This window comes from Nansenia antarctica (genome assembly GCF_963989245.1).
Source record: "Nansenia antarctica genome assembly, chromosome: 6".
Lineage (NCBI taxonomy): Eukaryota > Metazoa > Chordata > Actinopteri > Argentiniformes > Microstomatidae > Nansenia > Nansenia antarctica.
Window position 1 is genome coordinate 51,084,307 of NC_137676.1, and position 18,513 is coordinate 51,102,819.

An 18,513-nucleotide genomic window follows, 5' to 3' on the forward strand; every position below is an offset into this window, starting at 1 on the left:
TGCTGATTTGCTAGTCTAACCCCAGCCAGCCACTTACACTGGGGCCTGAACCAACAACCACTAACCAACCAACTAGGGTCTATACCTTACATCATCTTCCTCATTGTCATCACCCACACTCCTCCTCTGAGAGGCCTGCTCTGGTCCCAATCCAATCACATCACACCCTAACCCCACCTAAACCCACCCTGAGACCACCCTAACCAATGCATGTGGCTGGTGAAGCACTTTAAGCGCACTAACCAACACACTGCTGGCCAATGCACTAACCCTGGACACTCTCCACACCAGTGGAGGCTGGGGCAGGTAGAAATTGGGAGGGTGGGCTCATTGTAATGCTTGGAATGGAATCAATCCCCATCCTCCGATTTGTACCTCCACCCCTCACAACAAACTGAGAATTTAAAAAAAAAGAGAGATACGCAGGTGTTGTCCTGTCCTGTCTTTTTACAGTTCTAGATCATTAGCCCTGCTCCAGATTAGTATGTGCTTTAACCAACTCCCTGGACCTCCACTGTACTGTACACATACAGTATGGCCTATGCCGAGGTCAGTCATAGAGGTGAGCTGAAGCACATTCAGATCTGGGATCTGGCAATATGAACATAGACTAGGGTCCATTAGACTATAAAGTACAAAGATACTTACTCTGCATTGAAGCCATTGACGTGCAGGATTCGCATCTGTTTGACTATGGTGCTTTTTCCTGACTCCCCAGCCCCTGTAGAGAGAGCAAGAGAGAGAGAGAGAGAGAGAGACATAGAAGTTTAGACATTAATTTGGAATGTGATGCTGACAACCAATCTCTTGCAGACAAAACAAACGGATAAATAAAGACCATAAACACACAACCAGGAGCAGGACAACTGGTGACAAAGTTAGGGCTATGGGTGTTGTCATTTGTAATGGTTTTGTAGTTTCTGAATGTGTAGCCACAAGTGCTCAAAGCTGGAGTTCAGTCAACTAAACCTGTGGAACAAAATCACAACAAGCACAACTCTACATCTTATTGAAGTGGGTTATGCTACCTGAGTGAGGCCTCTGAACCCAAACTGCAATCTAAAGTACTGTGTGAGCAATACCATATTGCAACAAGCAATAACAGTATTCTGAACACAGATTTAAACTACTCCTGGACTAAATAAGCACTTTTCCATTAAGATGCTCCTTTGAACATGGTTTTGTTTTCCTGCATTAGGCTGAATCTGGGTCCAGGAAACCAGGCCAAAAAGGTGGCAACTAACTAGTCTCTGGTGGTGGTAACCATTAACTTCTCTATTCAACAACAATAATCATCCCAATAATGGCAGCAGTGGGGGAGTGCCATTCTGTAGTGTTGTTGAATTAATACTATGAACTTGGTCCCTGTTAGAGCCTTTTCTATTGGTTAACGCAGACTGACGAACTTCCAACATTGCAAATGATGCATGGCCATGACAAAAGAAACTGAACCTTGCCATTTAATAAAGTGTCTAAAACACAGTCCCTAAATTAGTATTACAGTAAAGACAACGTTTTTGTTATGGTTTATATATGAGTTATGTTCTGCTTTCCTAAGTTAGCTTACCACAACTTCCTCTTAAGACAGAAATACCGGTATGACATTGAATACACTGGGTTTCTGGCATTCTCTAATCAAATACGGTCATTCTAACTACTTCTCGTGATTACATTTTGAATGCTTTTGGTTGATAACACTACACCATAATGTCAATTATAGAAATAGCCTACTCGTAGAGTTAACCATACAATTCCCTACATAGCCTACTACAATTAGTATGCTCAAAACCTACATATATAATGAATGAATGAATGAATGGTCTTTATTGTCATTGATATAGTACAGGTACCATACAACGAAATTTGGGAGGGGGGGCTCCCCTGGTGCTAGGAAAAAAACTCAAAACAAGAAGGGAAAAGAGCTGGTTTACATAAATAAAGGCTATGTACACTATCCACTATACATATATAACAGGTAGTCTTGAAGGACTATTATGTGCTGCATGGGGAGACATGATAAACAAATCAATCAAATCCATAGGCCTATTAAAGTAGGCCCACCTTCCCACAAGCTGCACACTGTCCACAGGCCCTGGCTGGGTAGGCTGTCTGTCTGGCAGCTCTCTGAGAACACACCCACAGCCCACATGGAGCTAGGCCTACCGTCTCTACATCCAGGGGGGTATTCCATCAACGTCGCTAAAGGAAAATCCAGGCTTATTTTCGATCAATCTCGTGAGATTTATCAAAATAAGCTTGGGTTGTTCTGATAAATATCGCGAGATTTAACAGAATAAGCCTGGATTTTTCTTTAGCGACTTTGATGGAATACCCCCCAGGTTTCAGAGCATCGATGTGAGCAGCTACATTCACACGGGCCGTTGATACAGTGCATCATAATTTGCAATGCGCTTTAACAACGTAACAATGTGTCAACTTCAATCACATGACGGAGATATGTTGTTGGTCTTCCTGGGACCTTATAGCCTAGGTGGTGAGTTCCCTGACAACTTACAAGCCACTTTGTCATGTAAAGTCTTGATGGAAAAAGTCAAGCTACTAATGTAGCAAGGAACCCTACTGGAGGAAATAATTAATTATTATGCGAATCCTGCACATTATCACAACATGAAAGAATAGAATGTTGATGATCATTTAGGTAAATAGAACAAAGTTGTAGCCAATGGGGTCTCGCCTGAAACATACTAAGGGTAACATAGAAAGGAGGGTAACATAGAAAGGAGGGTAACATAGAAAGGAGGGTAACATACTTACCCAACAGTAGTAGCCTGTGTGTCGCTCTGTATATCTGTTTATCCTTCTGAAGCTGTTTTTCTATCTTTTTGTTGGCTTCTCTCTGTGCCTTCTCCTCGTTCCGCTGGTCTTCAGTCTTACTGTTGCCTAAACAACCCATCTTCCCGCAAGAGAAAGGGGGTCCCGGCCACAGAGAAAGGGGGTCCAGGCCACGGAGGGAGGGGGGGGGGGGGAATGTGGACAAATAAATAAATAAACAAAGCTCTTCTAGATCCCTCGTTTGACCCACGAAATCGGGAGCAATGAGAACGACATGTATACAATCGGTTGTTTTAGTGTTACGTCGTACTGGTTGGTGCCTGTTAGAAAACGTTGTCCTGCCGCGTTTTGTAATTTATGTGTCCATAATAATGCGTATTATTTTCACTAGATCTTTGCTGTCAGAAAGGGCAGGATACTGTTGATGACGACATCCAGGCCGCCCTCTCGGTTTGGTGAATTCTGTCAGGGTTTTTCCTGCTTCACATTATAGTTTGTAAAGCACCGATATAGATAGTCCATCCACAGATCTAATGGTTAATAGAGGCCTTTACCTCTTTCACTTTCAATCGAAGGCAGCATAAATAGCCTATTTTCATCTCACGGACGGACGGCCCCGTGTCTCACGTCTCACTGTCGCCTGTGACAGAGACCCGAACTCGGCGTGACAGAATAACGCGACTGTAAAACGACACAGATCTTTTCGACACAGTTCATAATAAACATCTCTTCGTGAAAATCCGGTGTTTTTCCCTGTGTGTGTTTCCTTGAAGTCGGTGTTTTCTCCACGCAGAGAAACGGCGGAGAGGACAGTGAAAAAAAAATATGTACACTTAACGAACTACATGTGTAATATTTCCATCGCTTCCGTCTTTCATTTCACTCCTTTCGATATCCACGAGAAGATCATAGTCCTGATCGGTGACTCCGGTTTATAGTTTAGATCCCCGAAATGTCCGATTTTCCAGATTTTCCCCCTTTTTAGAGATGGCTGTTCGTTCCTTGCTGGTTTTTCTCAATCCAAAGGCCCCTTCTCTGTCTTTTTCTTTTGTTGCTGAAATGTGTATCCCTCCTCACATCAGCCAGCCTCCTAAATTGCGCACTGATAGTCGCGAACTCGTTCCTAGATCGTTTCCGATTCTTCTAAACATCCCGAAAATGCGAAAATCCTTCGAATTTTCCCCGTTTCTTGCAGGTAGTACAGCCCGCTGTCAGTCTCAGTTTTATATTCCTTGTGAATCCGAATGGTGGGTAGAGCCTAGGCTATAACATGTGCACATATACATTCATAAATAGAACACGGCTTGTAAAGAACACATTCCACTACATAGGCAGTTCCCCCCTGGACTGGTCTTGGGGTATTACAGAAAGGGAATAACCTATTCTTGAAGGTATTCTTTTTCCCCCTTTTCTCCGGGAACAGAGCATTGAGCCAGACAGAGTGGAGAGATGGGGTGGGGCAAACAGCGCTCACGGAACCCTGGGAAGGTCCGCTGCGAACATCACATGATCGCACAGGACGTCAGCATGGCGATGTTCTGCGGAGAAAACGGCGCCCTCTTCAAAGACAACGGCCGCGTTTGGAACCCTCGACGCGGGGGCCACTGGAATGTCCGAGGCCTTTCCTGTATCCGGGCGATCCCACCCGACCCTGACTAATATTGTATTATAATTGATGCGTTCTTTTTGCATTTGTATGTTGGTATATTTGAGTAGAATATGATTCTTGTCCTGCTCCATAGTTTATCATTGGTCTATATTCTATATTCAGGCCCTGAACACAGCAAAGACCTAGGTTCTAGGCCCTGGACAATCTAGACAATTTGATGGTAGCTTCTAGATTGTAATCAAGTGCAATACTGAAACACAACTGTGAACATTTCAAACCTGCAAACTGCGACACTTTAAATGAATGTGCAATAACACTATGTGCAATATGACAACCCTCGGGTACATAAGGTTCAGAGACAGGAAATGTTAGAATAGGTATAGCATAGCATAGAGTACAGCACAGTGTTTTATTTGTATAGTATAGTATAGTGGACAGTGGACATAGCCTTTATTTATGTAAACCAGCTCTTTTCCCTTCTTGTTTTTAGTTTTTTTTTCCTAGCACCAGGGGAGCCCCCCCTCCCAATTTCGTTGTTTGGTACCTGTACTATATCAATGACAACAAAGACCATTCATTCATTCATTCATTCATATAATATGATTCTTGTCCTGCTCCATAGATTATCATTGGTCTATACCTGGTTAGTTTCTTTTGATTGGTTGGTTCAAGAACAGGCTAGTGGATGTGGGGATTAAATGACTTTAGAGACTGTTTTTAAAGATGAAGAACAACTTTACTTTTCTTCTACCTCTTTCCAAAGCCCACTGTAACCCATTCTCTGCTGTAACCCCAGCTGTGTGTGAGGGATCAAGAGACAATTGGCTGTCTGTCACTGACACCATGTGGTCAGCCATTGTAAAAGACCATCATGTCAGACTTCTAAACCTGAGGGTGACTCAGAATTTCTATGACGGACTAACTTCATAGTATCCCACGTCCCTTGTTAAGCTGTAGGCTGAAGCCACCCAGCTTGTAGAGTGTGTGTCATTGTTTTGATTGCTTTGTAAGGCCTCTTTTCCTGGAATTCGGGGGCTGACTTACAGTATATTCACAGCATGTATGTGGGCAGTCTACTATTGTCATTATAGACCAGTGGAGGTTGGTGGAGGTTGACAATGGAAGACCCAGACTCCTAAAGTACTGTAGATGCAGATTGTGTATTTTAATTGATTTGCTTAATACATATTATATGTAGTAACACTATAGTAACATTTGGAATTTGTTGTAAATGCTTTAGCCCCCCAAGTAGACACAGAGACAGTCCCTATTCCACTTGTGTAAGAACATACTCCACATCTCCATGTCATTACCATCTCTTTCTCTGAGAGGAGAGCTGTCACAGAGACTGAGGCTGTGTCTCAATTGAATTAATCAAGATTAGCTTCCTGTCCTCCTCATCTCCTCATCTCTTCCTCTCCTCTCGTGTGTCTTTCCCCGGCGGTGGCTATGGGCAGGGGTCGGCTCAGCCCACCCAAATGTGCGTCTTGTCTACCTGATCAAAAATGTAGTTTTTATTTTATTTTTATGAATTGTTGATATTTGAATCTTTAATGTCATATTTGTATTGGTCCTAAAGTCCTTTCGCTGTCCACCATATTGCTTTGACCTTATCCTGTGTTCAGATCAGGGCAGACCATGAGGAACAATTAAAGGATGCCATTGGAAACTATTGAGATGCACTCCTAGTGTGGTTATATCAGCGGAGGCTGGTGCAGGTAGAAATCAGAGAACGAGCTCTTTGTAATGCATGGAATGGAATAAGGAATGTGTGTTTGATGCCATTCCCTATTCTATTCCATGCATTACAATGAGCCCATCCTCCTATTTCTACCTCCACCAGCCTTCCTTGTCTCCAGTGTCTCTATATGCCATTGACGCACTGTGATAAAGCGAGTAAAGTAGTAAAGCGAGTAAAGTAGTAAGTATGTAATGGTTTCAACCTCTGCTTTTAGGTCGTTTCACCACTAGATGGCAGCAGTCTCCTGTTGTAAATAAGGCACCCTCGCCCAGAGCATGTTGAAAAGGTCAGCTTGCAAGCTTGATAGTAGGCTACACAGTTAAAGAATCACGGACCATGTCTATACTTATAACAACTATGTTGGTCGCAATTTGCAAACATAAATGTTTATGGATAATTTATGGGAGACATTTCTAGATTGACTCTCTTATTGTACAGTTGATACACAGTCAAGTGTCAAGTTTATTTGTCATTACATCATACAAGTATACAATGCAACAAAATGGCTAAGGCAGAGCAGCTCTACAACATCAATCAACATCAACAATACAGTGTAATATAAAACAGCATTAAATGAAGACATAAATATAAGTACTAAACTTGGTTTTCTTCCTATACCTGGCGGGCCGCTCCTACCAGGTGACCTGGAGAGAATCGCTATCTTCTCCACGAACCCTCTCCACTGGAGTTCCCCAGGGTTCCGTCCTAGGGCCCCTACTCTTCTCCCTCTACACCAAGTCTCTTGGCTCGGTAATCTCTTCACATGGGCTCTCCTACCACAGCTACGCAGACGACACTCAACTCTTCCTGTCCTTCCCCCCGTCTGATGTACACGTGGCAACCCGTATCTCAGCATGTCTCGCTGACATTTCAACTTGGATGGCTGACCACCATCTCAAGCTCAATCTTAACAAGACTGAGCTCCTCTTCATCCCCGGGAAGGCCTGCCCTCTCCAAGACTTCTCCATCACAGTGGAGAACTCTACTGTAACCCCCTCCCTGACAGCCAAGAACCTTGGAGTGATCCTGGATAACCGACTATCCTGTGCGGAGAACATTGCAGCAACGGCTCGCTCCTGCAGATTCCTCCTCTACAACATCAGAAGGATACGACCATTCCTTACCAGAGAAGCAGCGCAACTCTTGATCCAGGCACTGGTCATCTCCCGCCTGGATTACTGCAATGCACTCCTGGCTGGGCTCCCCGCTTCAGCCATTAGACCTCTGCAGCTCATCCAGAATGCTGCTGCCCGGCTGGTATTCAACCTCCCCAAATACTCGCATGTCACCCCTCTCCTTCGCACCCTGCACTGGCTCCCGATAGCAGCTCGCATCAGATTCAAGACCCTGGTGCTTGCATACCAGGCAGCTAAAGGGACAGCCCCTGCCTACCTGAAGGAAATGGTAACCCCCCAAACCCCTGCCCGCTCACTCCGCTCCTCCACCTCGGCTGGCCGACTGGCCCCACCTCCTCTACACAGCAGTCGGGCTGCCCGATCACGTCTCTTCACAACACTGGCTCCCCGCTGGTGGAATGAGCTCCCCACGGCTGTCAGAACGGCAGAGTCACCACCCATCTTCCGTCGTAGACTGAAGACCCATCTCTTCAGGTTACATCTTAACTGCTCCTCCTGAGACATCTTCCGACCCTCACCACTACGTCTCCTAAAGACACCCGCTTTCCCCTCTACTGTGTCCCTAGAACTTCTATTGCCCCCCTTGTACTGTTTCTCAGTTTCTCCAGTAATAAAAAATAAAAAAATAAATAAAAACGTTTTAGTAGAAGGCGATAATAGGGAGAAGGTTTTTCCTTCTATCAGTGGCCCCGGGCCCGAGCTAGAGTACTCTTCCTGCAACGAATGGCGGACTGCTGATTCACATGCTTAGTATTCAAATGTATTGATTGTAAGTCGCTTTGGAATAAGGCGTCTGCTAAATGCCAAAAATGTCAATGTAAAATGTAGCACATGTTGCTCTATTTGAAAAGGACATTTTAGAAAGCAATTATTTGAGGTACGTTATTTTTTATATGTTCTACTTATGCTACTTTAGTTTTTAGTTTTTACCTTTATCTTTTATATTTAATATCTTCTATATGTTATTATATTCTATATCTGGGCTTTGAGATGAGCTTCTTTTGGACGGGCCCTGGGGTTCTGCATGGTGCTGACCTGGTCCTGGGACTCTGGGGTCAATTAGAGAATCTCCCCAGGACCTGAGGAGAGAGAGAGACTGAGAGAAAGAGAGAGAGAGAAAGTCCTCCCTCTGCTTCACTTTACCTCGGGTCTCCTATAATATATAGAGCCTGCCTAATGCTAATGTGTTAGGCAGGTTGTGTGAGATTTAATTTATTGATATTTTAGGCCAAAATGTTTCTATTGATATACAGTATATATCAATAGAAAGCTCTTAATGAGATCTGTCAAGTAGTGAACTGTCAAGCTAACTGAGATCCTTAATTGAGTTGACATAGAATGTAAAAAAGCATAGACTCATCCCAATACAATCGGCCCAAGTTTTGTTTTAGCTCTCTTGTAAAATGTGTGAAATGTCACTTGGGCCCTTTGTGCAACAAACCCTCAAAGTGTAGCCTACTAACAGGGAAGGCTGGTAGAGGAAGGCTGGTAGAGGTAGAAATCGGAGGGCAGGCACAATGTAATGCATGGAATGGAATAAGGAATGGTATCAAACATGTGAGCCTGACCTCCACTAGCCTTCCCTGCTGTACAACCATATTTTAATTACATCAAAAGTCTGATGGCCTGGCCCCACGGTGGTGTAGCGGTCTAAGCACTGGCCACTAGTGCAAGCTGCCCACCGGGGACTGGGATCGTATCCCAGCTCGCCAGATCCGGATATGGCTGGGGCACACACGGGGAGCGGCATATTGGGCGGCCGCTCCCGAGGGCGGTATAGGAGTATTTCCGGACAAGGATCCGTCGCGCAACAGCGCCCCCGGGGTGCCGGAATAACAGGTGCTGGGCTCGAGGAGCCAGTCAGCTAGTCTGCCTGGCGGCCTCCTCTGGGACTGCCGGCCACGGGGTCGTGCGGCGGATCCTTCGCAATAGGCAGGGGATAATTGGATGCTAGGTTGGGTTCAATTGGCTACCAAATTGGGTGAAAAAGGGATAAAATCTGAAAAACAAATTTTTAAAAATTAAAAAAAGTCTGATGGCCGTGCCTCTATCTTTTGGCTGAGCCACACAAACTTACCCTTTCATTCTTTAACTGACTGCCTTCCACAAGCTACGCGACATCAGAGGAGAGACATCATCCTTGGTGTACATGTATTTAAAGCTGTTTTCACTCACTCACTTCCCCTTTAAGTAACTGTTCAATTATGCCATTATGTCAGAGTGACTCAGGGAAGGGACCGTTCCTAATCTCAAGGGGCCACAGCCCCCACATAGGCTAATAGCTACCCGAGCATGTCTGTCTGCTAACAGCGCTCTGAACTGCAATGTCAATGAAATATCAGCTGCCTGCTCAGCACTCATTGACATAATCAATTTACATCTTCTTTCTTCTGTGAGTAATTGAGTGGATCCCTCCTGGGTTGAAGAGTTTACCTCGCGCTGGGGCCTCGTCCGTTTGTTCCTTCCCATCCGCGGCAGCCACTCAACGCAGCCACGCACACCGTATATTACATTAGCCAATTATTTACTCTAGGTCTATAATATGATTATAACACATTCATGAATTGTTTGTTTTATTATGTAGTCAAATTGATATTTGGTATTGATAAGGTATCTATTGACTCTTATTCTGGCTGAATAATTGATTATCTGTTTATGATTCGTTTTTTGATTGATCGTAGGCTTACTCCACTGTGCAACACAGTGAGAGATAATTGATCCCCACATACATTTAAGGGACACCGTTAAAAAGGATCACAGAATTATAAGATTATAATTTTCATGGTCTCTCTGTCAGTTGGATTCTAGGAGGTATAATGATAAGGGAGTCAAGGGACAGAGCAGTCCAGTGTCTATGATGTATTGTAACTCTGGTACAGGGGAGGCTGGTGGAGGTAGAAATCGGAGGATGGGCTCATTGTAATGCATGGAACGAAATGAGGAATGGTATCAAACAGGTCAAATCTGTCATCAGTTTAGTGGGTGGGTAGAAGAGAAAAGGAAGTGTTGTAATACTAATAATTCTAATCTTTTTATTGGAGCAAGCTTACTTAGAGTGACAGATCAGCTGTTCACACACATGGAAGGAAAACTGTCTCCTGACTGAACATCATGTAATAATAATAATAATTTTGCCATTTAGCAGACGCTTTTAATCCAAAGCGACTTACAATTACAAATTACAGGGACATTCCCCCTGGAGTAACTGAGGGCTAAGTGCCTTACTCAAGGGCACACTAGTAGTGGTGTGGTTTCAGGCGGGATTTGAACTCACAACCTTCTGATCACAAGTCCAACTCACTATCCACTAGACCACCACTACCCTCGTTCCATGTATGGCATATTTTAAATGTATATGAAAAAAATTGTATTAGAGACTTATTTGTCCAGGATTTCATTTCATTAGTTAATAGCTAATTAGTTGATACCTCAAACACACAACAACACAGACACAGAGGAGATTACACATTACAGGAGAGGCTTGTGGAGGTAGAAAACGGAGGACAGGTTCATGTTTGATACCATTCCTGATTCCGTTCCATACATTACGATGAGCCCATCCTCCGATTTCTACCTCCACCAGCCTCCACTGTTACAGAGAGGCTGCTAGGACATTAGAGGTAAAACTGATTTAACACACAGATCAGTAATTGACTGGACCTGATACAGGCAGACAGACACATCATTGCATGCAGGTTGAAACATTGTCTCGTGTCCACAGCATAGTCTAATCTCCCCAATGCAACCCAATATACGATTTTTAAAATCGTTTAAATTATATGCAGAAGCATCAATATGTCTGACTGTGGCTTGATGTTACTGCTCCTGCAGTAACCTTTTCAATTATATTTTATTGCTGCAATAATTGACCAGCAGAGATGTGAATATCCTGCAGCACAATCTACTGTATAGATTAGTATGGATCTTTACACACTACAGTACTGACCAAACCATACTGTACTGGTTTTTGCACTCTACAAGGTCGACCCCAACCATACTGGGCTTTACACACTACAGAACCAACCCAAACCATACTGTACTGGTCTTTACACACTACAGAACTGATCCAAACCATACTGCGCTGGCTCGGATATGTTTAATTCACACTGTGTCTTCCATCACTGTTACCGTGACTATGCTAGATGTGTAACCAGGCCAGCCCAGTACTGTTAATAAGGGTTACGTGTCCCGGGCCTATCTGGAGCTAACCATAGGCTGTAGGTGTTTACAGCAGGGGAGGTTTATAGTGTCAACACCATGGTTGAGTTACTTTGAAAGGACCCTCAGATGTGTTCATCAGTGTTCATCTCGGTGTATTTGTATCTGTCACAAATCCAGTATTGATCTCATGGCAGGCGGTAGCAATGGGCTCAGCCCACCCGAATGTGCGTCTTGCCCACCCAATCAAAAGTTAAGAAATCTTTTTTTTCCGAATTGTTGAGATTCCGGGGGCGTGTTTGAATGTTTAATCTGATATTTGTGTTTACTATAGGTCCATATATGTCCACATAGTGTCTATTGATTTACCGCCCGTCGGCCTTACTACCCAAGGTGTTGGTTCTGGCGCCGGGCCTGATTGATCTTTTGTGTAGTTGCACTTACTATCCTCTGAATGTGAGACAAAGGCATGAAATTCATCAGATTATATAAAGGCACCAGGCAGGTTAATTGAATTCCACCCCAGTCTGGTCCACACATACACGCACACGCGCACACACACACGCATGCATGCACACACGCACGCACACAGGCACGCACGCACGCACACACGCACACACGCACTGCGTCTGTACACTGGCACAGTCAAAGGCTCCTTAATGGCCCCACTGCTATGAATATTAGATACACTTCCCCTTGCTAGTGAAAAAACGATGAGCTGCACGAAAAAGAACGAGCCGACCAATATGCTAAAGAAAAAGACTTGTGAGAACACATTGTGTCGTGTTGGATAACTATAGTCTTATGTTATATGTAGTACAAACTGACACCCAGTGAAAGTAGATACATTGAAAAGTGTATGTTTGTTGTTGTTGTTTTAATAAGGACTCTAAGCGCTCTTGGAAATGTCATCACCATCAGTTGTTTAGAGATGCAGATAGCATAGGGAGCCTCCCTCCTTCCTTATCACACAATGATGCCTATTACACCAAGAGAGAGAGAGGGAGAGAGAATGAGAGAGAGAGAGAGAGAGAGAGAGAGAGAGGGAGAGAGAATGAGAGAGAGAGAGAGAGACAGATTTAGTGTGAGAGGGAGGGACAGGGAGAGTGAGTGAGAAAAAAGGGCGGAGAGTGATGAGAGAGAGGAAGAGCAACACACACCTCTGCATTCATACCCAGGGTGATCATTCCTCCCTCCTCTCTTTTTCTAACTTTGAGCATAACTGCAGCTCTTCCTCTTCTTCTGTAGTAAGACTAGGGTCGGGATCATTATTCCTGAGTGTTGCTGACTGCTGTTGGCTTCTCTCTCTAGTCCCATCAGTCTGGTTGTGTGCTGGGGATGCTACTGATGCCTCACTCTCACAAGTAGTCATTTCTTAATGAAAGGCAGCACTTATAACTTTTAACTCTTTTTGAATTACGGAGCTCTTTTAGAAATGTCTTCTTGTCGATCAACTTAAAAAAAAAAAAAAGAGAAACTAATCTTCACAGGATGACCCAGGCAGAGCGTGTGTGTGAGCGGATGGGATACCTGCAGCCCTAGGCAGCCCAGAGAATAGAGGAGATCTGTGTGTGTGTGTGTGTGTGTGTGTGTGTGTGTGTCTCACACTCGTAAGGAGACATGGCGGGGGATATCATAGTGGGAATTCTCTATAACTTGCTGCTACCTCTTCTACTACTTGCTGGTGAGTTGACCTTCTTTATGCTCTTCTCTGTGCTGGAGGAGTTCATGCATGCATAGGACCTATTTAGGCTTCAGAAACCTCTCCTTCAGGGGATGCTGGTGGAGGTAGAAATTGGAGGGCAGGCTCATTGTAATGCATGGAATGGAATGAGAAATGGTATGAACAATTAGCCTGTCCTCCGTTTTCTACCTCCACCACCCTCCCGTCTTTGTGTAATTTCCCCTTTGAATGTTCTGTTGTGGTTTGAGGTATCAACTAATTACATTTATTAACTAATTAAAAGAAAGCCTGGACAAATGTGTGTGTTTCATACCATTCCTTATTCTGTTCCATGCATTACAACGAATCCCTCCTCTGATTTCTACATCCACTAGCCTCCCCTGTCTGTACATACATGTAATGGTGATATGTACTGTAGTTGTGAGTTTAGTTAGCCTGGTTCTATAAGCTCCTATATATTGTATATAGTGATAAGAATAACATTTGGCTAAAGCACACAGAGCTGGAGCCTCTTTGTATTTAGAGATGATATCTAAAGTGCTAAAATAATTGTTAGACTGACCATTTTAGAACTTCCATTATAGAATACTGTCTGTGGGAATTGCTGATGGTGTCTGGGTTAATGCAGAGATTAATCCATCCCTGTTTCCCTCCTGGTGATGCTTTAAGTGGGCAGTTACAGTGAAATAATGTGATCATGTCGTAATTGAGTAAATCAGTTTTAGAATAATACTTTTAATATAATATTGCTGTTGTTGGAAAGTATATTTGATTGTATAGATGCAGTAAAATATAAATATACAGTGCATTCGGAAACTATCCAGACCCCTTCACTTTTTCCACATTTTGTTGTGTTATAGACTCAATTTAAAGTGGATTAAACTAAAATATTTGCCATAAATCCACGCACAATACCCCAAAATGACAAAGTTAAAATAAAAATAAAAATTTTTTTTTTTTGGGGGGGGGGATTTCAGTACATTTATAAAAAATTAAATACAAGAAGTACCCCATGTACGTAAGTATTCAAACTCTTTGCTATCACACTCTTAAAATGCTTAAACCCTAACCCTAACCCTTGAAGTTGAATTGAGTCCATCGCAAACACAATAGTTCATGTAACTTTTGAATTAATATCTTGGTTTTTATATGGTCTCTAATTTGGCCTCTAATTTGCATAGGAATCAATTACACACTGTGTAGATTAGGATGTCACTACCAACTCAGCACATTTTAGCATTTTTTCTTGATCCTGACAAACTCCTCAGTCCCTGCCAATGACAAATATACCCATAACTTGATGCAGCTACCACTATTCTTCACACGAGAGATGGTGCATAAACTCCTTTGCATGTGCTGGATTTGTGACATGTCCAGTCACTTTCTTTGCTGTATCACTTTAATTAATTGTTGCAAGCACAATTATGGATATGAGATGAGAGATTTTTCCATTACGGGATTCTTTTTGACCACTTGGTTATAGACCAATTTTGTAGACTGACTGAGATGATGTTGTCCCATCGACTGTGTTTTTTTTCCTCTCCACCATTCAACTTTGTAGATTTTCGTAAGACTCCCCAGGCCTCAGGGTCGCATTCCTTTTCTCAATTTGTAATGACAACCTGATCCACACAGTGTGTGATTGATCCCTATGCAAATCAGAGATATTGAACAAAATATTGATTCCAAAATTACATTACTACTAGGTTTTTACTATTATCCTTGCATTAAGATGGACTCAATTCAACTTACTGAGTGATTTGTTGATGACATTTTTGCATTTTAGCTAATTTTAAGAGTGTCATTGCAAAGGGTCTGAATACTTACATGAGGAATATCTGTATTTCAATTTTAATAAATGTACTTCAAATTTAAAAAAAATATGGTTTCACTTTGTCATTCTGGGGTATTGTGTGTGGATTGATGGCAAATTATTTCAATTTAATCATTTTTAAATTGGGGCTATACCACAACAAAATGTGGAAAAAGTTAAGGGGTCTGAATACTTTCCGAATGCACTGTACACGTAAGACACCATCTAAAACCACATGTTTATTCGTGAATTCATTTATGATTCATGTTATCATTGTAAATACTAGATTCTTATGCTTGAGACATATCATTCATCATTCATATCATAGAAATCATTCAGTTATCTCAGTCATATTTCTTTGGTAAATATGAATGATAAATGTAGACATGTGAAAGGGTTGTGTAAGTCCATACAGTCCATACCTGAAGCCAATCAGTTTCTCACATCCAATACCACATGAACAGCTTAATGGCAGAAGAGCTGTGGTTTAATCCAACATATTTAGAGTGGCAAAACAATGAATGGAGGACGTTTATTGTGGTTAGTGAATTAATTTCAGTTTGAGCTATGCAATACTCAAAAGGCAATGTTTTCCAAATTAAAATCTGCAAATCATTCTCATGTCATCCGACAGTTATTGTCATAACACGCTCTATCTATGCACATTAGGCTACTATTTCATTACTCATGAAAAATCATTGCTTTGTGTATCACTTTTTTTAAATACACTTGTGTAACTGTAAATGGGCCATAACTGTTTATTTGTGTGTGTTTGTGTGGTGGGGTTTGCCCTAGTTGAACACTAATGTATTTGTATCATTGAGGGCTAGTTTTTCAGAACATTTAATATGGACCAAAATCATCCTGTGATGAGTTAAATTATGTGCCTTTTTTAACATTTATTTTTTACAAATCTCAACCAAATCTGCTATGCCACATCATATGCTACAACCAAGATAGATCCATGACATTGGTTTGAAATTGCATAGTATCTTTCACTTTCTCTCAAAAGAAAGGCAGAATATAATTTAATGGGGCAACAGAAATAAGACAACTCCTCATTTTAAACTGAAAAAAACCTGGCCCCATGTGAATTAGATCATAACATGATCGGAGGACATGATCATTGTAATGCATGGATACTATGCCTCATTCCATGCCATGCATTACAATGAGGCCGTCTTATTTCTAGCTTCACCATCCTTCACTAATCATGACATTCCTAAAGTAATAATACTTCAACAATGGATAACGATTGTTTTTCTCTCTTTAGCGATATCATTCCGGTACAATGGTCTGTCAGTAGTGTACTTCCTGTTCCTGCTCGCCCTGCCCCTGCTCCCTAATCCCACCCTCACCTCCATGAAAGGTAGGAGGTCTTGTTAAAGGATTCACCATGTGCTTCTCAGAGTACTCAGCGAAGGGATGTGGCCACCATGGTTGTATCAATTATGTATAACCTAGTAATTACATAGTGGAATTAAAAGTTGCGGGGTCAGCGTTCTGCAGGACTGTTTCATAGATTATCGATCCTTCCTCATACACACACACACACACACACACACACACACACACGCACGCACGCACACACACACACACACACACACACACACACACACACACACACACACACACACACATACACAGGAGCACACACATACACACACAGACACACACATACACACACACACACACACACACACACACACACACACACACACACACACACACACACACACAGTGGACAGAGTGGTCAGGGGTGGGGTGCAAAGATTAAACAGATCATATTAGAGGAGAATTGAGCTGGCTTCAGTGGGAAACACATAAATGAAACAAAGCTTTTAGTAAAAATCCGGACATCGGAAACACATTTGCTGGCTCAGCTAATGCTGTACACACTGTATTGTTTTGTTGCTCTCTGCTCTTAATTAGGGGGGTCAGGCTGTTTTTGCTATAAGCCACTGTGATATTTCTGTTGTGTACTCTGGCTAATGGCATTACCAGGGAGACTGTTGAAGGTAATTACATCATATTGCACTTTTATCCTCTACAATCTACATGGTAGGTGGGGAAGAACACCAAACGTGGTAGAACACACCTCAATCATTCATTATGATGTATTTAGAAACCGACTCCTTCATTTATATGCATTACGGTACTTCAGACACAACAATGCTGAAAACAAATGTTTTTAGTTGGCAGAGTTTTTTCTGGCTGTTTGTTTTGGCTGACAAATGCATCTTGATATCCAGACCCTCTTCCTTCAGTAGACTTGCTTACTTTTGTTGGCTATTGATCAGAGAAACTGCCCGTAAAGACGAAGAATGACCCCTGGGTTTAAATACTGCTGTCTGGCATCCTAAGGGAAACCACATTCTAGTTTAGTGTGCAGAATATCTTTAAGTACAGAGACATACTCTGTCTGTACTACAACATCAGGATCCATACTTTATCCTTAGCCATAAAGATGGGGCAGAAATGGAGTAGAAATGGGCGATAAAATGTAACAGCCTAAAAACCTGTACTCTGTGCTCCAGGGGAGGCTGGTGGAGGTAGAAATCAGATGACAGGCTCATTGTAATACATGGAATGGAGTAAGGAATGGTATCAAACGATACAAGGAGCCTGTCCTCTGAGTCTACCTCCACTAGCCTCCCCTGGTATTTACCTCCTATGGATGATAACAGCAGGCAGCTTGACAGCTCCTGGTTGTACATCAACACTGAATCTCAATAAACCCCTACCATCCATGTATGTTTGTGTACTGTAGATCTCAATAAATCAATCAATCAAACTTCATTTACAGTATATAGCACAAGTCATACATTGAATGCAACTGATGTGCTGAACATAAAAAACAAGTTAAAAAAGGAACATGAGTTCAAATAAAAAGAACATGAAAATGAATAAATAAAATACAACACAAGAAAATCAGGAATAAAACAAGAAATAGGAGATAATAAAAGAATAAAATACAACACAATAAAACCAGGAATAAAACAAGAAATAGGAGATGAGAAATATCCACACTCTCTGCCACCCTCAAGTCCTCCGGCAAGCCGGAACGGGGCCAGAGTGGCTAAAAGCGGCCTCGTTGTAGACTGGACCCTTGTAACAACCAGATCTGAGAGGGTTGGATTGATGTAAGCAATATGGCCAGATTTCCACCCAGTCTATCAGAGGGCCAGATTTAGTACTATTCTTCTTAAACCTATCCAATCCTCTCAGTAAGTGCTTAGTGGGGTAGGAGGGTGGGGCTAGGGTTTGGTTTGGGAATCAGGGAAAACTCAGTCATGTCTGAGTGACTTATTTTGCGGTGTCCTGGAGGTTCAGAGAAGGTCAGGTGCTTGTCTGTTGTTCTGTTTCTGAAGGTAAAACAGGCAGGTTCCTGCTGCTGATCTGCGGTTTCAGTGTGACGTTCCTGGCTCTCCAATGTGCCATGCAGATCACCTTCGCCTATGTGCCTCAGTATGGTAAGACAACGCAACACACAATACTCTTGTACACTCACTCACAAATAAGCCTTTTGGGGGTCTATGGTCGGGTCAATACAATTGTTGTAATTTATTCCTCCCTTCA

General features: G+C 42.5%; 2 protein-coding genes across 3 annotated transcripts in view; one reads left to right on the forward strand and one right to left on the reverse strand.

Moving 5' to 3' along the window:
* Positions 1 to 2,914, reverse strand: part of LOC308161148 (guanine nucleotide-binding protein G(s) subunit alpha) — a gene marked incomplete at both ends in the record, with an annotated part of 14,988 nt that extends 12,074 nt beyond the window's left edge. The window contains 2 exons of one of the 2 annotated variants that reach the window (XM_080535102.1): positions 649 to 721; positions 2,776 to 2,914. In XM_080535102.1, coding sequence (XP_080391228.1) covers positions 649 to 721; positions 2,776 to 2,914 — 212 coding nt within the window. Of the gene's footprint in view, positions 1 to 648; positions 722 to 2,706 lie in introns of both variants that reach the window. The other variant, XM_080535101.1, reaches the window with a different exon arrangement.
* A 10,143-nt stretch (positions 2,915 to 13,057) lies between these two features.
* LOC308160681 (piezo-type mechanosensitive ion channel component 2) overlaps positions 13,058 to 18,513 on the forward strand; it is a gene marked incomplete at both ends in the record, with an annotated part of 44,963 nt that continues 39,507 nt past the window's right edge. Inside the window, 3 exon segments of the mRNA XM_080534624.1 lie at positions 13,058 to 13,121; positions 16,208 to 16,303; positions 18,306 to 18,407. Coding sequence (XP_080390750.1) covers positions 13,058 to 13,121; positions 16,208 to 16,303; positions 18,306 to 18,407 — 262 coding nt within the window.